Raw genomic sequence first — 22,049 nt, 5'->3', positions numbered from 1 at the left:
GTGTGTCAAGATTTCTGGTTTTGTTGTTGTTGTTCTGTTGTTTTGGTTTGGGTTTTTGTTTTTCCTTGTCAAAATGTCCCACTCTGCCCTGTACTTCAGTCTTTTCCACCTCAGGAAATCTACCACTGTCACATCAGTTATTCAAGTCGGAGACCTGGGAATCAGATATGTTTTTACTTCTGCATCATCTCCAGAACTTAATCAATTAGAAAGCCTATTCACTCTAACCTCCAAAATATCTCCATCATCCATTCTCTCCCTCCGTCTCCAGTGCCATCACCTTATTCCATTGCCTCTCACATAAAATCCGCAATAGCCTTCTAACTGGTTTCCCTTCTCACTTGCTGGCCTTCCTATAATCTGTTATCCATGCAGAACTCAGAATGATCTTCTTAAAAGAGAGGTCATGTTATTCATCTGTTTAAAACTTTCTAGTGCTTGGGCGCCTGGGTGGCTCAGATGGTTAAGCGTCTGCCTTCGGCTCGGGTCATGATCTCGGGGTCCTGGGATCGAGTCCCTCATCGGGCTCCCTGCTCCTTGGGAGCCTGCTTCTCTCTCTCTCCGTCTCTCCTGAATAAATAAATAAAATCTTAAAAGAAAAAAAAAAGACATTTAAAAAACTTTCTAGTGCTTTCTCACCTAGAAAAAAATCCAAGTATCTCATAATTATAGGAAAGACGACATCACTATAATAAAGATCTCAAATAGAAGTTTATTTCTCTTTCACATAACAGACAATTCTGCCCCATGAGGGTATTCCGAGACCCAGTTTCCTTCCATCTTCTCACCCCACCCTCCCATAGGCTAGTGTATTGTTTTCATTTGCAAGGTTGGTCACCCAAGGGAAGGGAAAAGAGAGGAAGTTAAAGACAAGCATTTTCCCTTCAACCAAGTGAGGTGGGTGTTGTGCACATCTCCTTTGCTTCGTATTCCATTGGCAATAACTTTGGTGGTATGGCCACCCCTCACAACAAAGAAGACTGGGACGCTTAGTGTCTGGCTAAGTGCCCAGGTAAAAATCTTTTACCAAGGAAGAAAAGGAAAATAGATTTGGGGAGGGTGACTAGCAGTGTGCTGAACTTAATGTGGCCTTCAAGGCTTCTTTGACCCCCGGCAGCTCCTGCAACATCATCTCCTACATCTTTCCTAGTTCACTAATTATGAGCTGTGGTGGCTTCCTTTCTACTCCTCAAACATCCAGAAGTCGTTCCTACCTTAAACCCTTTGTGCTCACTCTCCCTCTGCCTGGAACACTGCCCGATAATCCTCACATCTGGGTTCCTTCTTAAGTCCCAGGTAGCAGTGTGAACAGTCTCTTCATTTGAGAGACCTTCTCTACCCTCCCTTCTGAAACTGTCCCACCTCTTAGCCATCAGTGGCTATAACTCTGCTTCATTTTCTTCATAATGCATGAGATCATTTATTTGTTTTTATATTGGTTGTCTCCCTCACTGGAATCTGAGTTCCATGAAGTCGGGGGCTCTGTTTGTCTTGTTCTTGTTTACCGAGGTTACAACCTCAGGGCCAAGAATATTGTATAGATATGGTAGGTGCCCAAACAGTCCTTTTGAAAGTAAATTGAGGGGTGCCTGAGTGGCTCAGTCGGTTAAGTTCTGCCTTTGGTTCAGGCCGTGGTCCCAGGGTCCTGGGATCGAGCCCACATAGAGCCCCACATTGGGATCCCTGCTCAGCAGAGAGACTGCTTCTCCCTCTCCCTTTGCCCCTCTCCCCACCCTCCACCCCCCACTGGTGCTCTCTCAAGCGCACTCTCTCACTCTCTCAAATAAATGAATAAGATCTTTTTTAAAAAAGTAAATTGAATAAAAAGATTCTAAGCAATATATCCCCATCTCATCTCTGTGCAATTACCTTTCAGATCAACATTTAAGACTTCGCATTTTTCCCTTCTAATTTTATTTTGTTAGATTTGGCCCATTGCCTGGATACATAGATCTCTCTTGGGATTTGATTCTGGACCTGCCCACTACCTAGCCTAGGATCAGGACCTGCAGATCCTCCCAGCATCCCAAGCAAGTTGGCAGTCGGCCTCTCGAGCTGTGTTAATGGGCACTCACCATTCCCAGGGTCTTCAGTTTATGTTTCTTTTTCATTTCATCTCCTTTTTGAATATGCGTTCCCACAATCTCTACACTTGTATACAAGCAGGAATTGTGTGTCTTGAGGAGCAATGAAGCAGGATTCAGGAGATTTGGGTGCCAGCTCCAGCTCCACTGTTGTGTATTTTTTTAAATCACTTCATGAAAGTCATTCCCCTTCTTTGTGGTCTTGATTTTCCCATACGTAAAATAGAGGGGGAAAAAATGCCTTTTCTGCTTTCCTCACAGAGCTGTTCCAAGGATCAGATAACAATGTATATAAACATGCCGTGGAATGATCCAAAATTCTATTGAAAAGGAAGGTAGTACTCCAGGACAGCCCAGGCCAGATGACAGGAGTCAGGGAGAGTCTGTGCAAAGTGGGAGACTACTGGGGAGCCTATCTCCAAAATCATCAGCCCCCCACCCCATTTGCTGTACTCAGTAGGGTGTCTTGGCCTTTTCCCTCCAGTTTTCATGCCAAGCATGGAGACGACTCCTCAGAGAAGACATTAAAAAAAAAAATCCCTTTGTGCAAGATGACAAAAGGATGGACTTGATTTTAAAATGCTGTTACAGCCAGTGTAACCCATGGCCTTATCCCTGCACGTGTTGAGGTTTCTCCAGAATTGCTGAAGAGGATTGCACTCACAACAACAACAACAACAACAAATCCTTAGAATCTTCTTTTCATATGTTCCTCAAGAGCTCAAATAAATGATGGTTAACCCCAAATCTGTGTGTGCTTAACTCTCCAAATCCTCGAGCTCATCTTGACCATTATCCTTTGTGCTCTTCTCTCCTACACTCTGGTCCTTCCGTGTGAATCGATGAAGCCAGGCGTGGATCCTCTGCACTCTGCCCTCACTCATTACCTTGCTTGATACTAGGAATTGCAGACCCTGAGCTGGCTGTTGTGAAATTGGCGTACACCGAGAGGGATGGAGGTTGCAGAGGGCTCATAACATTGGTATTTTCTACCTACTGTATAGATTTGTCGCCTTTTAGACTAGAAGAAATTGAGGCTCAGACACAGTGGGGAGGAGGGGAGTGGACACAGCAGACACAGAGTCTGAGCACAGTTTTAGTTGCTCATGCTTCATCCTCCCCATGCCCTGGGTCCTCCAAGCCCCCCAGCTGTCTAATCCTAATGTCTAAGTCTAATCCTAATCCTAATGTCTCTATTTTGTATACGTAGCTTTTACTCTTGTGTGGTTCTCTTGAGCTTGGGGATAGTAACTCCTAGCCCAGGCATTGGTGAAAATGCCCACAAATAGCTGGCCTGTGGACTGGTTGCCTCCTTCATGTCTCACCCACGGCCTCTTCAATAACCTCTATGGATGTGAATCCTTGGTTGAAGTGAGCCCCTGAGGTTAGCAGCCAGTGCAGTGCACCTCAAGGATTTCTGCCTCCAAAACCTTTGGCCTCTTACCCATCCATGGCTTATAAGCAAAAACAATCCCCATCTCCTGCCCTCCAAGCCCCTCCATGCTTGTATTTCATTGTGAAAGGGAGCAGTTTCTTGGCAAGTCCCTTTCAAAAGTCTTCCAAGCTCTGCTCTAGCATACAGCAAAGACGAAAGCCCTAAAGTGACTGAGATGTGATCTGGCTGTAAAAGTGTCTGGGCACATTCAGCCACATGGCAGTGACTGGCAGGAAGGGGGAGGATGTGGATCACAGAGAACACTGTACATGTTCTAAGGAGCTTGGTTTTGTATCCAAAAGACTGTGGGGAGCCAGAAAAGTTTTAAGCAGGGAGTGACAAAGACAGACTTTAGTCTTGCCGTATATCTTAATTTTGAATGAACGATTTGTTATTTGCGTTTTCTGCTTAGGAAACATTCGCACATATAGAATTTCATAACTGAGGGTCGTTACCAAGATGGGATGTGGCTTGTGTGCTTGCCCTCCTGAGTCAACTATGTGCTGCTAGTTTTGTTTTTGCTTTGCTTTGTTTTGTTTTGCCTGGAACCAGGGGCCCAGGAACCCATCAGTTCATGGCACACAGCCCAGCGCCCCATCCTTTGTGTGCCGCGCACCTTCTACTGCAAGGCAGAATTAAGTAGCTCCCTTTCATACCGTACAGTTCTTACACTGAGAGTCTTTAGGTGGATTTTTTTTTTTCCTTTCTCAAACTGTGAGGAGCATTTGACAGCTTTATAAAAAAAAATGCTGGTCTCCTGAAGTCAAGAATTTAAAGCATTTTACTTAGTCCTGAATTTCCTTGAGAGATTAAAAAAATGTGCTGGTAAGTTTCTTGGAATGCGAGATCTGTTTGCTGTGATAAAGAGTTGTTTGCCAATTCTTGAAGACTTTTCCCTCTGAAGTACTGAAAGTGGGCACAAAAGCCTCCAAAGCCCGCAGAAGAGGTTTCTTTTTCAAAATTCCCCATGAACCTGTTCTGAGTGACCAGAGTTTGGATCCTTATGAAAATCCACCTTCACTTAAAAGAATTATTCAAATCTGAAGAGTCTCCTTGGGAAAACGAGCACTCCCCAAGTTCTCATGAGGAGCACCTTGTACATGGTGCTCACTTCTCTTGAGGGAAGAACTCTTAGTAAATAGATTTCTCCCCTCCAGAATCTGCTGAGACACATCTGTCCAGAGACACATGAAAAGATGCTCAACATCACTAATTATCAGGTAAATTCAAATGAAAACTACAGTGAGATACCACTTTACACCAGTCAGAATGGCTAGGATCAAACACACAAAATATAACAAGTCCTGGCGAGGATGTAGAGAAAAAGGAACACTCATGCACTGCTGGTGGGAAAGCAAACTGGTGCAGCCACTCTGGAAAACAGTATGGAGGGTCCTCAAAACATTAAAAACAGAGCTACCCTACGACCCAGCAATTGCACTACTAGGCATTTATACAAACGATACAAACATAGTGCTTTGAAGAGGCACATGCACCCCAATGTTTATAGCAGCAACATCTGCAATAAGCCAAACTATGGAAAGAGTCCAGATATCCATTGAGAGATGAACGGATAACGAAGATGTGGTGTATATTATACAATGGAGTATTACTAAGCCATCAGAAAGAATGAAATCTCGCCATTTGCACTGACGTGAATGGAACTAGAGGGTATTATGCTAAGCTAAATAAGTCAGTCAGAGAAAGACAAATGCCACATGATTTCACCCATATGTGGGATTTAAGAAACAAAACAAGCAAAGAAAAAAAGAGACAGACAAAAAGACAGACTCTTAAATACAGAGAACAAATTGGTGGCTCCCAGAGGGGAGGCGGGAGGGAGGATGGGTGAAATAGGTGATGGGGATTAAGAGTACACTTATCGTGATGAGCACTGAGAAAGAATCGTTAAATCATTATATTATACACCTGAAACTAATATAACACCGCATGTTAATTATACTTGAATAAAAGAATAATATTGTAACATCAAGAAAAATCTGTTACTCTAAATTTGCTAAAATGCGTTCAATGTTTTGTCTGAATTCCTGGGTTGAATGCTGGAATGGAAAGAAAGTGTAGTGTCACAGGTAATCTATCATCAGAGGAGTGTGAGATATTGGTTGCTTAGAAGCACTTAATGTATTTTTTAAGTATATATTTTAAAAACCACATAATTTAACATAAAAATTACACATATAAATATATATATGCACATACATATATACACACTATATATATAGAGAGAGAATTTAATATATATATATATTACACACACACACACACACACACACACACACACACACCCATCAGTAAACTTTCCATAGCATGTACCAATATTTTCTGGTCAAAAAGTGTCCTGTCAAGGCTTAGGGGTTTAAGGTGCACAGTTCTATTTTTTCATGACCAATGCCACATACACATACATAAAGATTACAGTCAAATGAGGGTTCCCAGGGACAAATAAGTCCCCAAATGCAGGGTTTCCAGTATCCATGTTAAAGAATGCTGCCTTGGTCTGAAGCCAAGGTGCCTAGAGATGACTCTACCCAGGTGTGCCATCCCTGAGAACAAGAGGTGCTGGCCATCCCTGAGAACAGGAATGAAATGGATGTGGGACCAGGAAAGAGAAAGCGCTTTACACTGTGAAATGTGGCATATGGTGAACTGCAGATTCTTTGGAATCTAGTTAGTTCCCCTTTCCTGCTTGTACAGAAGAAGAATAACAAGGTAGATAGGGAAGCAAAAGCCCCCAGTTCTATGGTACTTATAGAGGAAGAGCAAAGCCCTTGCCCAACATCAAGTGTTCTTCTTGAAACGAACTAGAATCTCTGGCAACAAGGAAAGGGGACAGCACTGGAGGTACAACAGAAGAAAGGAGGATAACCTGGAAAGAGATGGAAAATCCTAAATAATGTGGTGACACGGAGAAGGACTTTGGAATGAGCTGAGTATAACCAAGAAGGTACACTGGTACGCAGAAGGCGCTGGTGGGATTTTTTATGAATTGTAATGAGAACAGCCTCCCTGATGCCCTGGATAGAGATAGTATCTCTGGGGGTTGTTTAGGCCTCTGTTAACTATAGGTGAAGAATCTTTTTGGGAGGAGGAGTTAAGATGGTGGAGGAGTAGGGGGACCCTAAGTCTGTCTCGTCCCTCGAATACAACTAGATACTTAGGAAATCATTCTGAACACCCGAGAAATCAATTGGCGGTTCTGAGAAAACAAATACTGCAAGTCTATAAGTAGAAAAGTGACCACCTTTTGGAAGGTAGGAGGTGCAGAGACTTGAATCCAGTGTGATATAGCTGAGTATAGGTGGTGGGGAGGGAGCCTGTTGAAGGAGGCTACCACAAAGTATTGTAAGTAAAGGAGTGCAAAATTGGAACTTTTAGAAGTCTGCTGCAGTGGGGGACGTGCCTGGCATAAAGTCTTCACGGGGCAAAGCAGGGCGGGACCCTAGATGTGACACCATGATCTGAGGATCCCCTGGGTCGCAAGAAGAACCAGTGGTGCATAAGTGTTGCACTGTTCCCAGGCATAGGGGCATGGAAGCCAGCTGAGAACAGTGAGTGTAGACGCTGGCTTTCTGCCATAAACTGTGAACCGCTGTGTGGTTGTGTGACTGCTTTCCTGGGACCAGTCCAGCAGAAGGCAGAAGCCTGGCAAGACCCTGGGAGGAATGGGAACTTTTGTTCTTTAGTTTATTATTACTATTTTTTTCAGTTATTTTATAATTTTTTCAATGCTTTTTTAATTTTTATATATACTTTATATATATATATATACACATACACACACATATACATATACATATTATTTTTGGTTTCCTTTCATTGTATTTTATTTTATTTTTATATGTATATATCTTTTTCATTCTTTCTTATTTTGGGAACTAGTTTCTTTTAATAAGCAGACCAAAACACACCCAGGATCTAATTGTTGTTGTTGTTGCTTTTTCTTTTCCTTTCTTCCTTTCGTTCCTGGACAAAAGGAAGAGATGCAGAATTCACCCCAAAAGAAAGAACAGGAGGTAGTACTCACAGCCAGGGATTTAATCAGTACGGATATAAGATGTCTGAACTAGAGTTTAAAACAATGATTATAAGGATACTAGCTGGGCTTGAAAAAAGCATAGAGGACACTAGAGAAACTCTCACTGTAGAGATAAAAGAGCTAAAGTCTAGTGAGGCCAAAATTAAAAATGCTAGGACCAAGATGTAGTCCGAAGTGGAGGCTATAGAAATGAGGATGAACAAAGCAGGAGAGCGAATCAGTGATATAGAAGATAAAATTATGGAAAATAATGAAGCTGAAAATAAGGGAAAGAAAACTATTAGATGATGAAGGTAGACTTAGGGAACTCAGCGGTTCCATAATGCGAAATAATATCTATATTATAGGAGTCCCAGAAGAAGAAGAAAATCAGGGAGAGAAGGGCAGAAGGTTTATTTGAACAGATTATAACTGAGAACTTCCCTAATCTGGGGAAAGAAACAGGCATTCAAGTCCAAGAGGCACAGAGAACTCCCTCTCAAAATCAATAAAAATAGGTCAACAGCACAACATATTATGTAGTGAAACTTACAGATTACAAAGATAAAGAGGAAAACCTGAAAGCAGCTCAGGACAAGAGGTCCTTAACCTACAAGGGTAGACACATAGGCTGGAACTGTCCACAGAGACCTGGCAGGTCAGAAAGGACTGGCATGATATATTCAATGTGCTAAATGGGAAAAATATGCAGCCAAGAATACTTTATCCAGTAAGGCTGTCATTCAGAATAGAAGGGGGGATAAAGAGTTTCCAAGACAACCAAAAACTGTAAGGCTGTCATTCATAATAGAAGGGGCCATAAAGAGTTTCCAAGACAACCAAAAACTAAAAGAATTTGTGAACACTAAACCGGCCCTGCAAGAAATATTGAGGGGACCCTTTGAGTCAAAAGAGAGACTAAAAACAAAGACTAGAAAGGAACAGAGAGAATCTATAGGAACAGCGACTTTACAAGTAATACAATGGCACTAAATTCATATCTTTCAATAATTACTCTGAAAAATAAAATAAAAAGGCAATATGAAAATAAGGAGGCAAACCATAAGAGACGCTGAACTCTAGAAAACAAACTGAGGGTTGCTGGAGGGGAGGTGGGTTGGGGGAAGGGATCTTTGGTGATGGGCATTAAGGAGGACACTTGATGTAATGAGCACTGGGTGTTATATGCAACTGATGAATCACTAAATTCTACCTCTGAAACTAATAAATAAATTTTTTAAAAAAATAAATAAATACTCTGTAAATACATTAAATGCTCCAATCAAAAGACATAAGGTATCAGAATGGATAAAAAAAAAAAAAAAAACAAGACCCATTTTTCACAGAGCTGGAACAAACAATCCTAAAATTTGTATGGACCCAGAAAAGACCCAAATAACCAAAGGAATGTTTAAAAGGAAAACCAAAGCTGGAGGCATCACAATTCTGGACTTTGAGCTGTATTACAAAGCTGTAATCATCAAGACAGTATGGTACTTGCACAAAAATAGACACATAGATCAATAGAACAGAATAGAGAGCCCAGAAATGGACCCTCCACTCTATGGTCAACTAATCTTTGACAAAGCAGGAATGAATATCCAATGGAAAAAAAGACAGTCTCTTCAACAAATGGTGTTGGGAAAACTGGACAGCAGAAGAATGATGCTGGATCACTTTCTGACACCATGCACAAAAATAAATTCAAAATGGACGCAAGACCTAAATGCAAGACAGGAATCCATCAAAATCCTAAATGAGAACACAGGGAACAACCTCTCTGACCTCAGCTGTAGCAACTTCTTCTAGATGGGGCAAGGGAAACAAAAGCAGAAATGAACTATTGGAACTTCATCAGGATAAAAATCTTTTGCACAGCAAAGGAAATAGTCAACAAAACTAAAAGGCAACCTATGGAATGGGAGAAGATATTCTCACAAATGACATATCAGATAAAGGGCTAATATCCAAAATCTACAAAGAACTCATCAAACTCAACACCCAGAAAACAAAACTCCAGTCAAGAACTGGACAGAAGACATGGACAGACATTTCTCCAAAGAAGACATGCTAATGGCTAACAGACACATGAAAAAATGTTCAACATCACTCAGCATCAGGGCAATACAATTCAAAACCACAATGAGATACCACCTCACACCAGTCAGAATGGCTAAAATTGGCAATTTAGGAAACAGCAGATGTTGGCAAGGGTGCGGAGAAAGGGGAACCCTCCTACACTGTTGGTGGGAATGCAAGCTGGTGCAGCCACTCTGGAAAACAGTATGGAGGCTCCTCAAAAAGTTAAAAATAGAACTACCCTCTGACCCAGCAATTGCACTTCTAGGTATTTATCCAAAGGATACAAACATAGAGATTCGAAGGGGCACCGGCACCCTAATGTTTATAGCAGCAACGTCCACAACAGCCAAACCACGGAAAGAGCCCAGATGTCCATTGGCCCATGAATGGATAAAGAAGATGTGGTGTATATATATATATATATATATATATATATATATATATATATATGATGGAATATTACTCAGCCATCAAAAAGAATGAAATCTTGCCATTTCTAATGACATGGAAGGAACTAAGGGGTATTATGTTAAGTGAAATAAGTCAATCAAAGAAAGACAAATATATGATTTCACTCATATGTGGAATTTAAGAAACCAAACAGGTGAACATAGGGGAAGGGAAGAAAAGTAAAATAAGATGAAAAGACAGAGGGAGGTAAACAATAGGAAATTCTTAGGGAACAAACTGAGGGTTGCTGGAGGGGAGGTTGGTGGGGGATGGGGTGACTGGGTGATGGGCGTTAAGGAGGGCACTTGATGTGATGAGCACTGGGTGTTATATACAACTGATGAATCACTAAATTCTACCCCTGAAACTAATGATACACTGTATGTTAACTAAATTTAGGTAAAAGAATCTTTTTTGATTTATTAGCGGATACCTGTTGTTGTTATTGTGTTTTGTCTACACAGCATCCCATATCCCACTTCTATTAATAGGCCCCTCCCTCCTTTGGAGAAATGTTCTCATTCCACTCTCCAGTCTCATCTTCCTGGTTATAAGTGGACTTGCCATCTTTCTGGCCACAATGATAGGTCAAAGATGGGCACATGACTCACTATGGGCCAATCACAGCCTTTCCTCATCGTTTCATGAATAAGGCCTTTCACCTCTCTTGTCATATAAGCTGGAAAATTGTGACTCCTGGACTGCTAGTGTCTTTATTCCTGCCTTTATCCCAGTCTGTCCACACTGGGAAAAAATATATATATGTAAAAAGATAAGTAGGGGTGCCTGGGTGGCTCAGTTGGTTATGCGACTGCCTTCGGCTCAGGTCATGATCCTGGAGTCCCGGGATCGGGTCCCACATCGGGCTCCCTGCTCAGCAGGGAGTCTGCTTCTCCCTCTGACCCTCTTCCCTCTCGTGCTCTCTATCTCTCATTCTCTCTCTCTCAAATAAATAAATAAAATCTTTAAAAAAAAAAAGATAAGTAGATGTGAGTGATGGACATAGGGAGAATCTGATTACATTAAACCCAGATTTTTCCCTCAGTTCCTACAGCTCTTCTTCCATCTCATGAGCTACCCCAGGATCTTTCTAATAAACTACCTTCATCCCCTCCTTTTTTTTTTTTTTTTTCAGCTAGTCTGAGTTGGCTTTCTGTCATTTGCAACCCGAAGATTTTGGACTAATATCCCTGCCAAAGGAAAAACCTCAGCTGGAACTCCATGTGTCCCTGTCATGAAGGAAAGAGAAAAGCCAGTTTCCAGGACCATAGCAGTAACACCAAGAGGCTATGGGGGAGAAGGGATGCTAGTATTGCTATTGTGAATGAATTCCATTCAGTTAAACAAAGGTCTTTTATAAGAACAGTGGTAAACAGAAGTCAGCATATATTATCTCTTCGGCTTTGCTCTGCAGGAGACTGAACATCTCCAGAAAAAAAAAAAAAAAAATGAGCCAGGAAGAATATATTGTTGCTGAACTGTTGCACAAGATATGTAAATGAAATATAAGAACACATCTCCTGAGAGCAAGGGTTGTATTTAAAACGGGTTTTAATATAAGAGACTATAGAGTCTTCTCTGCTTTTGTTTTTGTTTTTTTTAAAGAGAGGGTGGGGAGGGAAGGAGAGGGGGGGAGAGAGAGAGAGAGAGAGAGAGAGAGAGAGAGAGAGAGATTCATCTTTTTTACAGCAAAAGGCCAGGGAATGGACTATTTGGTTGCACATTTCAATGACATAATTTTTGCTTGTTAATGAGAAACTGGCTTCACTGTAACTCTGCAGTATCAAAGTCTGACCTGACTTCAGAAAAGACTTGTATCTCAATGGTGGTAAAAAGCACCTTTAAAATAGCTTTAAATCAAAGGAGGCATGTGCCTCATTCCCACTTGGTCCCAAGGAAGAAACACGAGATTTTCACCACATGGTATCCACAAAAGTCTTCCCTGGAAATGTAATATGGCAAGGTCTAAAACATACAGAAAAACTCATCACTTCTAAATAAAGATCTCCTAATGCACTTTAATTTGATTTGCCAAAAGTGAATTCATACATGGCTTTTTAAGAATACACCTCCTGAACAATGTGAGGAACACCTCTATCCAATACCTTGGATCCTGGAAATTTAGTACCAGAGGGAGTCCCTTGGATGTACGCCACTAGATGGCGTGTCAGGCTAACTCACTGCCCTTCTCTGGAGTGGGCTTGCCAGCTACCTCTGTACCTCCTGCCATATTTTATGAGTCATCTCAGACCACATGACAAGCTTTCAGGAAATGCTTAAAACCACATTCAGCAGAAAATCTTTCACTTAAATGGTGTGGTAAGTATTATTAGGAGGTATCTGTCAAGAGTTTTCAGAACTTTTCCAAAACCTAGTTAAGCCTAATTCTTTATTTCTTGAATTGAATACATATAAAAATATGACTTTTACATTAAACAAATGGGAATCAACAGGGTGCAAACATAAGATAACATATTTTTCACCACAACTGCCTCATTATAATCCATCCTCTGGGTCTAGTATTTCTTTGCTTCCTGAATAAAACCTGGATCCATAATTTCTTTGGTCACTCGACTAATAAATGGACTTTTGTTCACTTTTAACCCCCAAATAGTCTTATTTCTATAATTCAAATAGTGATTATTTTATAATGATCAAAATATTAACAATGTTTAAAGTTCAAGCTTCTTGTTCTCTTTTATCTTAGGCTCATTTTAGTCTAGAAGCTTGCATTAGAGAGAAGTGCATGTACCTCCTAGATTTATCCCCCTTAGCACTTCCATTCCCTCTTCACTCAATTACTCATTTCTCTTGGGCCCTCCAGAGTTACTGTGTCTATGTGAGTCATTCTGGAGAGAAGGAGAACAGGTAAGAGCAAAAAAGGTCTTTCTTGACTGGCGTCAATGCAATATGGCATTCTACCAAATATGAGTCCATAATCAAAAAAACTACAAAACATATAAGGTAATAAGAAACCATGAGTGAGGGGCGCCTGGGCGGCTCAGTCGGTTAAGCGTCTGCCTGCGGCTCAGGTCGTGATCCCAGGGTCCTGGGATCGAGCCCCGCATCGGGCTCCCTGCTCAGCGGGAGGCCTGCTTCTCCCTCTGCCCCTCCCCCGGCTTGTGTTCCCGCTCTCGCTGTCTCTCTCTCTGTCAAACAAATAAAAATTAAAAAAAAACAAAAAACAAGGGGCGTCTGGGAGGCTCAGTCGGTTAAGCGTCTGCCTGCAGCTCAGGTCTTGGTCCTAGGGTCCTGGGCTGGAGCCCCACCTCGGGCTCCCTGCTCCGCGGGGAGTCTGCCTCTCCCTCCCCCACTCCCCCCTGCTTGTGCTCCCGCTCTCGCTGTGTCTCTCTCTGTCAAATAAATAAAATCTTTAAAAAAGAAAAAGAAAAAGAAACCATGAGTGACGGTTAGCAGAAGTAACAAACTTCAAAAACCTATAAAGATGGCAGATAAATTACCGGCTATAAAGTATAAAATCAGTACACTTAATGTAGTCAAAGAAATAAGAGGGAATTACAAGAATAAGTAGGATGGTCAACAGTGACCATGTAAATCTGAAAAAGAACTGAACTGAGCTTTTAGAAATGAAAAGCTTATTAATTGCAATTAAAACTCAAGGGGATTAGAGCCAACTGAAGAGAAAAATAGTGAACTGGAAGATAAACTTGAAGGAACTACCCAGAATACAGCACAAAAAGACAAAGATAACTTGAGCATGAGTGGAAGCATGGAATGAAAAGGCCTAACATACAGGTAATTGCAATTCTCAAAGGAAAGCTTAAAGAGAAGACGTATTTGACATGTTAACAACCAAGAGTTTTCCATCATCAATGGAAAATCCAACCCACAGATTCAGGAAGCACAACGAACCCCAATCTGAATAAGTAAAAAAGAAATCCACACCATGTTAATTAAACCAAAGAACGTGAGAGTCAAAAAGAAAATCTTAAAAGCCACATTACTTTCGAAGGAAAGATAATTAGATTGGTAACTGACTTACAAGCGACAATAAAAGCCAGAAGAGAATACACCAATATCTTCAGCGTGCCAAGGGAAAATAACTACTAGTCTAAAATTGTCTACTCAGTGAAATTATCTTTCAAGAACAAGAATGGTGTAAAGACTTTGTTTTAGATAAACAAAAATGGATAGAGTAGCCTACCAAAAGACCCACCACTAGAGAAAACTTCCTTCAGAAAGAAGGGAAAAGATTTCAAAAGAAGACCTGAAATGCAGAAAGAGAAGTGTAGAAAAAACGTGTAGGTGATGCCAAGCACTTTATATATTGATATTTTATTTTTCTAAACACAATATTTTACAAAGCTGAAAGAGCAAGATAAAATTAAAACAATGGACAAAATAGCAGAAAGTCCAGAGGAGGCAATCAGAGTTAAACTGTTTTGGAGTCTATCTTTAAGTTAAATCTACATATGAGCATCTTTAAGTTAACTACTAAGAGAATTGAGCCCTCAACCAGGACTCTAAAATCTAAGACTCCCTTGATAGGGCCTGGCCAATAAGAAAGGATTAATCCCGAGTCCCTGAGGTACTTATCCCTTCTTTTGCTAACAAAGGTTTTAAGTGGCCTTCTCTGAATTATGATGCTGTGGAATTCTTCAGATCTCTTCAGAACTTAAAATATCCTTCCACAAATAGCTTCCTTCCTCCCTTCCCCAAGTGCCATTTCTAGCAAGCAAATACCTGTGCCCTTCTTGAAAATAAACTAGGTACCATCACATTGTCCGCCATCTTTCGTACTCCTCATATTCTCCTGAATGTTAGTCTGTGGAAAGCAGTGAGTGTGGCAACGGAATCTATCCAGGCCATAGCTCATGAAAGTCTGTGAAAACCTACTTACGCTCTGTTAGCGCTTGCCTTCCCTACCATGCCCCCGGTATTTAACCCTCTGTCACGGTACTTAAAACAATCAGAGGCAGTCTGTGTGTGATTTTTCTTTTTCCTGCTGAGGTCACTTAATGTCAGATCATGATTAAACATAGTTGTGTTAATTATGAGTTCCTGATAACAAATGTAGGTGAAATACTTTATTTAGATTAAATCATTACAAGCAAATTCACTTCGTATGTTTGACACTGAAAAAAAAAATCATGGGCAAGAGTGATACAACATTTTAGTTTTGATGCCACAGACAAGGCACAAAATAACTGGGCAGGTGACTCTCATGACACAGATTTCTGACCCCTTTGTCTTCTTGTACTTTCTATTCCCCTCTTGTATATTCCCAAGGGGAAAATTCTCATTGGATAGTGTCTAATACCTTGGTTAATAAAGTGGCTTTTCCTTAAAGCCAAAGTAAGAGTGAAGGTATTTGTATCTCTTTTCGCTTTCCCAGAAGAGATGGGTCAGGCCACATGGGCTTGTGTCCAGCGCCAGTAAGAAACTCTCACGAAACTTCTAACTACACAGCTGCACCGCTTCCTTCTACATCTCGTCCTTCTTAGTTCTACCTAAAATCCCCAAATGCGGTGAAGGTGCCAGATAGTTCACTTCTAAGCAGGTTGTCCCTGAACCCTGGAGTTCCGAGTCTAGATGAATTCGTAGTTTGGCTCAGAAATTCCTCTTCAAGGAGGAATCTGAAGCGTATTTTTGTCCAAGCCTTTTCCCCTCACAGCACAGCTAGCGAAAGAGAAACCATCCTTGAGGGAGGCTGGCGCCCATGCAGAGCCACATTTCAGGAGTGGTGCTGGGCAGCACGAAGCAGCCCCGACTGCCCAGCTCCACAGCCTCGTCCCACCGGCGGCATGTGGGTGAGCACGGGGCCCAGGACTCTTGCAGCAGGTGCAAATCAGCCAGATACCAGTCCTGTGGGTGCTGCAGGAATTGTCTGGGAAGGACCCTGGGCAGACAGAGGGCCTGGCTCTATGATTTTAAAAACCTTTGGACTATAGGCAAATCACTTAGCTTCTCTCAACCTCAGCTTGACCTTCTGTTTGATGAGGAGGCCACAACATCCACCTTGCCTCTGTCGCAGGAGGGTGTTGTGAGGATCAAAGGATATAATGCGTGTGAAAGTGCTCTGTAAACAGTAATACACCATAAAAATAACAAAATACTCTCAGTATTAAACGTATCACCCTCAGGCAGTGCCAAAACTCAGGATGCTGCTTTAAGCAGCTCAACAGTATCTCTGTTCTATTCTGATAGTAAAAGCCCCTTACTTAAAGCTCCATGGATCAGCTTCCCAGGTATCTAGGAGGTAGGATCCTAGCAGAAAACAAAACAAAACAAAACAAAACCAAAACAAAACAAAACAAAAAAAACTAGGCACTTTTTTCCTTCTAGGACTTTAAGTACCTGGGGCCCTATGTTGGTGAATTTGGATCTCTAGATCCTATAGATCAATTTTAAACTCTAGCAAGATTCTGGCAGCATCTAAATCCGATGTTGGAAGGGTATATAATGTAGTTCTTATTATTCTTGCCCACCCCACTTTGGGTCTTAAAGTGGAAGTGGGAGTTGACCAGCCAGGCTGATAATCTGAATGCTTCGAAGAACGATTTGCCATTTCCCCAACTGCCTTTTTTCTTTCTGTTCATGATCTAAGTTTTGCTCAGAATGACATCAAGTGAATGAGAAAATTACTTGTGATTCCTACCGTCAGATCTGAGATTGTCACAATAGATCATTATTCTAGGATTAGAAACATCTAGAACCGGCTCTCGGGGAGTGTTCTGAGTTTTCCTTCCTCTCTGCCTCACACAGTTCCCCTACCTCTGGACCCTGGCGAGCCAGTCACCTCTGTCGCAGCCAGGCTGCCAGCCCCAAGGGAGTAAGAGGGTGTCTGAAGACATCCTCGAAGCCCAAGGAAGAAGCCTCAGGACCAACTGCTTGGGGGTACACCACAGGTATGATCTAGTGCGCCATTTGCCAAATGCATCTGATCACAGCGCTCTTCTGAGACATACGTTAAAAGAACCCATACTCACTCCAGACCCACCTAATCAATCTCCAAGGTGGGGCCCAACAATACATTTTTAACAGCAATCACATAATTTGTCTGGTTAGGCAATTTGGGGAAACACCGGTCCCGCAGATAAGATTTACAGGCTTCAGAATCTAAAGGCCTAATTAGATTTGTAACTTCACTAATGGCAATGATGGTTTATTTCTCCATTTATATCCCTTTATAAAGAAAAGGGGAGGAAGGATTACAACAGTATCTGCAACTTCAGCCTCTGAAGGTAATCAGGTAATCTAATCGGATTACCTATGTGATGTCTTTCAGAGTATTTAGAAATACTTACAGACGTGGCTAGGTGTCCTCAGCATGGAGTGCTGCGGGCTAGAGTGGCAGCCCCTTCCTGCCCGCCCCCCACCCACCCAGTCCTGTGCCAGGTGCAGAGTGAGGATCACAGGAAGGGAGATGAGAGGCCCTTTATCTCTGCCAGACTTTCTCTGTGTCAGTGAGGGCAGCCAGCAACACTCGCAGCTGCAGAACTGAGCCCCTGGACAAGCAGATCCAGAGCTCCCCTGGGAGCATGCTTGGGTGAAAGCTGAGGCATACCATCAGGTCCAGGGCAAATGTCCCCAGCTTCCTAGCGAACCTATGCATGGCCTAGCGAAGCTGTTCTAGGAGATACCTCTTGCCACCTGCACCTGCACCCCCTTCTCCAACACATCCCTGACTCAGCTGTGACTCACAGGCACACAGCACGTCCTGCATCATCCCCCTGGGCCCTCTGCCTTGTACCCCTCCCCAACCTAATTCATCTCTTCCAATCAGATTTTTTAATACTGGCTTTTTCAGAACACTGAGCTAATCTTTAAAGACAATGGATGGACAAACACACACAACATTTAAATATCAAAATATACCCATTTAAATTTAAAAACTTTAATTCTCTGGGTTTGTTGTGATTTATCCATAGCAGTATTTCACATTATATGCATAAAATCTCCTACTTCTTTCTTGGGCATGTCTTATTTCCCCTATTCAATTGCAGGGTCCCAGTGGACAGAGGTCATGTCTTACACAAGACTTATTTTGTACCCCAATAAAACCTAGGAAGGAAGCTAATATGTATAAGCCCTTCCTCTGTGGGAAACACCATTCAGGGAAGAAACAAAAGGACCCACTGGGAAAAGCCAGGGTGCCGAGGATGGCCAGCTTTGCCTTTATTTGTCTAGCCAGTCTTGTCTCTATCCACGTACCCAGAAACAATAGCGTTCTCTCTGGAAGTTTCAGTGATTTATGCAGCCCTACAGGGGACAACCTGGTCCCATTTCCCCAGGTTATTTCAGGAGCCTGCTGTCTTTGTGTTTTTTATTGTATTGTCTGTCTATAGTTTGGTTTGTCTTTGGAATTGCAGGTTTCCAATTTTAGTAATTCTTTCCCACGACTCTCCTAACCTTCTCCAAAATCCTACATGCCCTTGGCTAACAAAAGCAATATATCTGGTCTCTGCAGCTGGTGCTATGGGGCTCTTTGGTGGAGAGAAGCCTGACACAGTGCTCAGTGTGAAGAGATAATAGCTTCTGCAGCTACCCAATATTCTCCAGAATTGCCTGAGCAAATTGAAATCCAAAGCTGGTGACTACGAAATGATGTTGTTTAATCATCCTTTCCATCTGAATTGGGGCCCAAACAGATTAGACCTAGGCTCTCAGAGGCCAGGGACACCAGCAAGTCTAAAACTCAGCACCAGGGTTATGGCTTGTGTCTTCCTGCCCTTGGAAGCGCCAGCACTGGGCTGAACTGTCCCCCGTTCCTCTCAGACAGGCCAAAGCCACTGAGAAGTCCTTCGGTAGGCCAAGTCTCCTCCAAGCAATGATATCAACTCATCCTTCTGACCCTCACCAGCCACTTCTTTCTTTCATTGCACATGTAGGACTGTTTTTGGAAATACCGTGAAGTAAATGGATACCAGTGGAATGGTGCTCTGAGACTAGGGCCCAGCTCCGGTCAGGTGGCTCTGAAGAAGACCGACAAGATGTTGAAGAAGAAACCTTCATAGGTTCATTGTCCTCCAGTGACTTTTGATCCAACCATATGTCCCACCATAACGGTGCAGGGTGAAAAGCTTTGGCAAACGTTTGCCAAAGAAAGTGGAGATTGTGAGACACCTAGGGTTAGATGGAGTTGGGGATTAAGGGCTGAACATCCAGACAAGGAGAAACAGTCAGTTTGTCCTTGAAGAGAAATGAACATTTAAAGGGTGCACCAACTTCTCATGCCTTGAGTAGGAATCAATTTGGGCTGGGCTCAGCTAGGCAATCTCCTGTCGGGCTTGGCTGCTCACACATGTGTTTGCAATCAGCTGAGACTCGATAGGCTGTCAGGACGGAAGGGGTACTGGGCCTGTTTTTCTCATCATGCAGCAGGATAGCCCAGGCTTGTTCACCTAGGGGCAACTGCAAGGTTCCCAAGAACAGCAAGAGAAGACAGGCCCCATGCACAAGAATTTGTCGAGTCTCTGCCTGTGTTACATTGGTTTGGGGCCACTGGCCAAATCAAATCACATGGTCACTCCCAGATTTGAGGGGTGGAGAAAGAGACTGCACCTCTTGATGAGAAGGGAAGAAACTGTGGCCACTTTTTTTGCAATCTATACAAATGACAAAATCCGGTGCTATCTAGCTTTGGGATTCAGGCAACATCTATCATTTCAGCAAGGGTGGGAATCGGAAGTGCTCCTTCCTGAGAGAGCAAGATCCCTCATTTCCCAAAGTGTGGAGAGCAGCAAGTCTGGTGAGGCCAAGAGAGGCATGCGCCACATACCTTTGGCGTCCTGGGATAACAGAGCGGGATGGCAGAAACAACTCACGGTAAATGAGGTACAGAACCAGAGAAGACCGAGTGCAGTTTGTGGGGGAAATGGCCCACACTCAAAGTATAATGAGATCACATATTCTTTTCCTCTTAAATTCTTTTTCATTCTTCTCTACTTTGCATAACCGCCTTCTCCTTTTTTTCCTTCCTCTTTTCTTTCATGTGTGTATTTTAAGCATTTCTCAAAAGGCACCTGATGACAATTTAATCAGAGTGCAGAGGGAAGTGGGGCTCTGTGGGTGGCACCAACCTGCGGAAAGTCCAGGATAAGGGAGAATGAGGAGAGCCCTTAACGTCCAAGACTCAGATCTCGCTGTGCACAGCAGAAAGAGAAAAAGCAGTTTAAGTTCTCAGAATGGAAAAAGAAATACCACTTACACAGCTTTTCACAAAGGTATACTCTCTTTTGTCTTGTTCCAGCCACTCAAGAACTGTCACTTAAAACAGCAAGTTGAAGTCATTTCTGTGATTGTCCAGCAGGTCACTGTCACTGAGCTCACCAAAGGCCTTCTGATTTTAGTGTAACAATAGTCATTGACTAGTGACTGGGAGGAGACAGGGATAAAAGGTATATTTTGCCTAAAGTTATCTTCCGTTGTCAGTACAAGGCCTTCTTTTAATAGTAGTAATAATAAGCTTTTCTGCCTCTAAGCACAGCACAGGAGGTATAGAAGAACATACTTGTAGGCGGAGGCATTTTCTAGAGATTACCAGTCCAGAGCTAACTCCCTTCCAGAATTGGAAAAGGATTCCTGTTTCAGCTACAGAAGAATACCAGGCAGGATGAACTCAGTGGGTGAGACACTCCATGTGTGGGAATGTTCTCACACGCAGTCATCTTCGTAAGTTTCTCATACTAGTTAGATGTACGCTGAGGTTTGGAATCAGCCTTCCTTAAAGGCTGCCCCCCCATCCCTTGCCAAAGCAAAGATCAGCAAATCTTCCAAGGTGGTGGCCAGAGAAGGTGCCGGGCCTGCTGGCTCTTGGATTTGTGTCTTGTCCCAGGAGTCTGCTTCTGATTTCTAGTCACCCAGAGAGGTGTCTTCAAAACAAACATCAGACCACAAGGGACATCCTGGTTGGAAAGTCACTCTGGAAAAGAGCAGAAAGAGCACAACGTTACACCACACAATGGTTAAAGAAACCCAACACAACACAGCAGATGGTTCCCTGGGCAGAGTCCACACCCTGTTCAGCATCTGGCACACCCTGACTCAGGGCATCTCATTAGGCTTGTGGTTATCGTTCCCAAGCCTCAGTTGGTGCTGAAGCCAACATACATCTGACAGAACTTAGTTCCATGGCCCCAGAACGACTTCCCAACCCTCTAGGGCTAACTACAACGTTCATAGCTCCACAACAGCTAGTGTGGAGGGTGCACCATAAACCCGACATGACCTGAAAGGTCACTCCCTGCTCATGGTACTTCATTGGTCATCTCATTGTTCTCTTTAAAGAACGACAAAAGACATTTAATTGTTCTGGAGGGGTTAATAACTTTTTTCCATTCATATTGTCTCCCCGTACTACATGCTAAAGAGAATGTCTACCTTGAATTATGAAAAACAAGATGGTGGAAGAGGCAGGGTAACTGAGGAGGGAGCATAAGCACTTGGGCTCGCAGAGTGGCCTCCAGAAAAAGAGCACAGGGGGCACAGGCACTTTGGCACCCGAGAGTGGACATCTGTGACTGTCCCCCAGCGTTTCTCTGAGGTCCAGACCTCACATCTGGGGGCCGAGGGATGGACTGGGCTGCATTCACAGAGAAAGCATTAAAATCTCCATAAGGCCAATTACAAAAGAGACAATTAACTGGTCAGGGACCAAAAGGTTTCCCTCACATACACAGAGCACAATTTATAGTTTGCATTCAACAAAATGTCAAAGGAGGCAAGAAGTGAGCTGTCCTTCAAAAATAGCAGTAGCCACTAACCTTCTCTGGGATGTGAACGCTTTGGGAATTTTATGCCAATTATAAACCCTCCCCGCCAGGGGTGGGAGATGGGGAGGAATGCGCATATCGGCATGCACAGAACATTCTGCACACAGACCTCAGAGGTCCCCCTCAATGTCCGTGGTGGGAATGATGCCTCGAATCCCTGATGCTACGTGCTTCTCAAAGCTGGTCTTGCGGATCTGCTTCTCTGCCTCTACGCCCCTGCTATTTCT

At 42.8% G+C, this 22,049-nt stretch overlaps 1 protein-coding gene across 6 annotated transcripts in view; it reads right to left on the bottom strand.

Annotated features, from left to right (window-relative positions):
- Nucleotides 1-15,120: 15,120 nt before the first annotated feature.
- ILDR2 (immunoglobulin like domain containing receptor 2) overlaps nt 15,121-22,049 on the bottom strand; it is a 61,224-nt gene continuing 54,295 nt past the window's right edge. For all 6 annotated transcript variants that reach the window (XM_088017136.1, XM_088017139.1, XM_088017138.1 and 3 more), the window contains one exon: nt 15,121-20,972. In XM_088017136.1, coding sequence (XP_087873262.1) covers nt 20,937-20,972 — 36 coding nt within the window. In that variant the 3' untranslated portion in view covers nt 15,121-20,936. The remainder of the gene's footprint in view (nt 20,973-22,049) is intronic.

This window comes from Eumetopias jubatus, unplaced genomic scaffold, assembly GCF_037043125.1.
Source record: "Eumetopias jubatus isolate StellerSeaLion01/CBP00866 unplaced genomic scaffold, mEumJub1_p1.0 scaffold_12, whole genome shotgun sequence".
Classification (NCBI taxonomy): Eukaryota; Metazoa; Chordata; class Mammalia; order Carnivora; family Otariidae; genus Eumetopias; species Eumetopias jubatus.
This window is presented reverse-complemented; position numbering and strand designations above follow the sequence as displayed.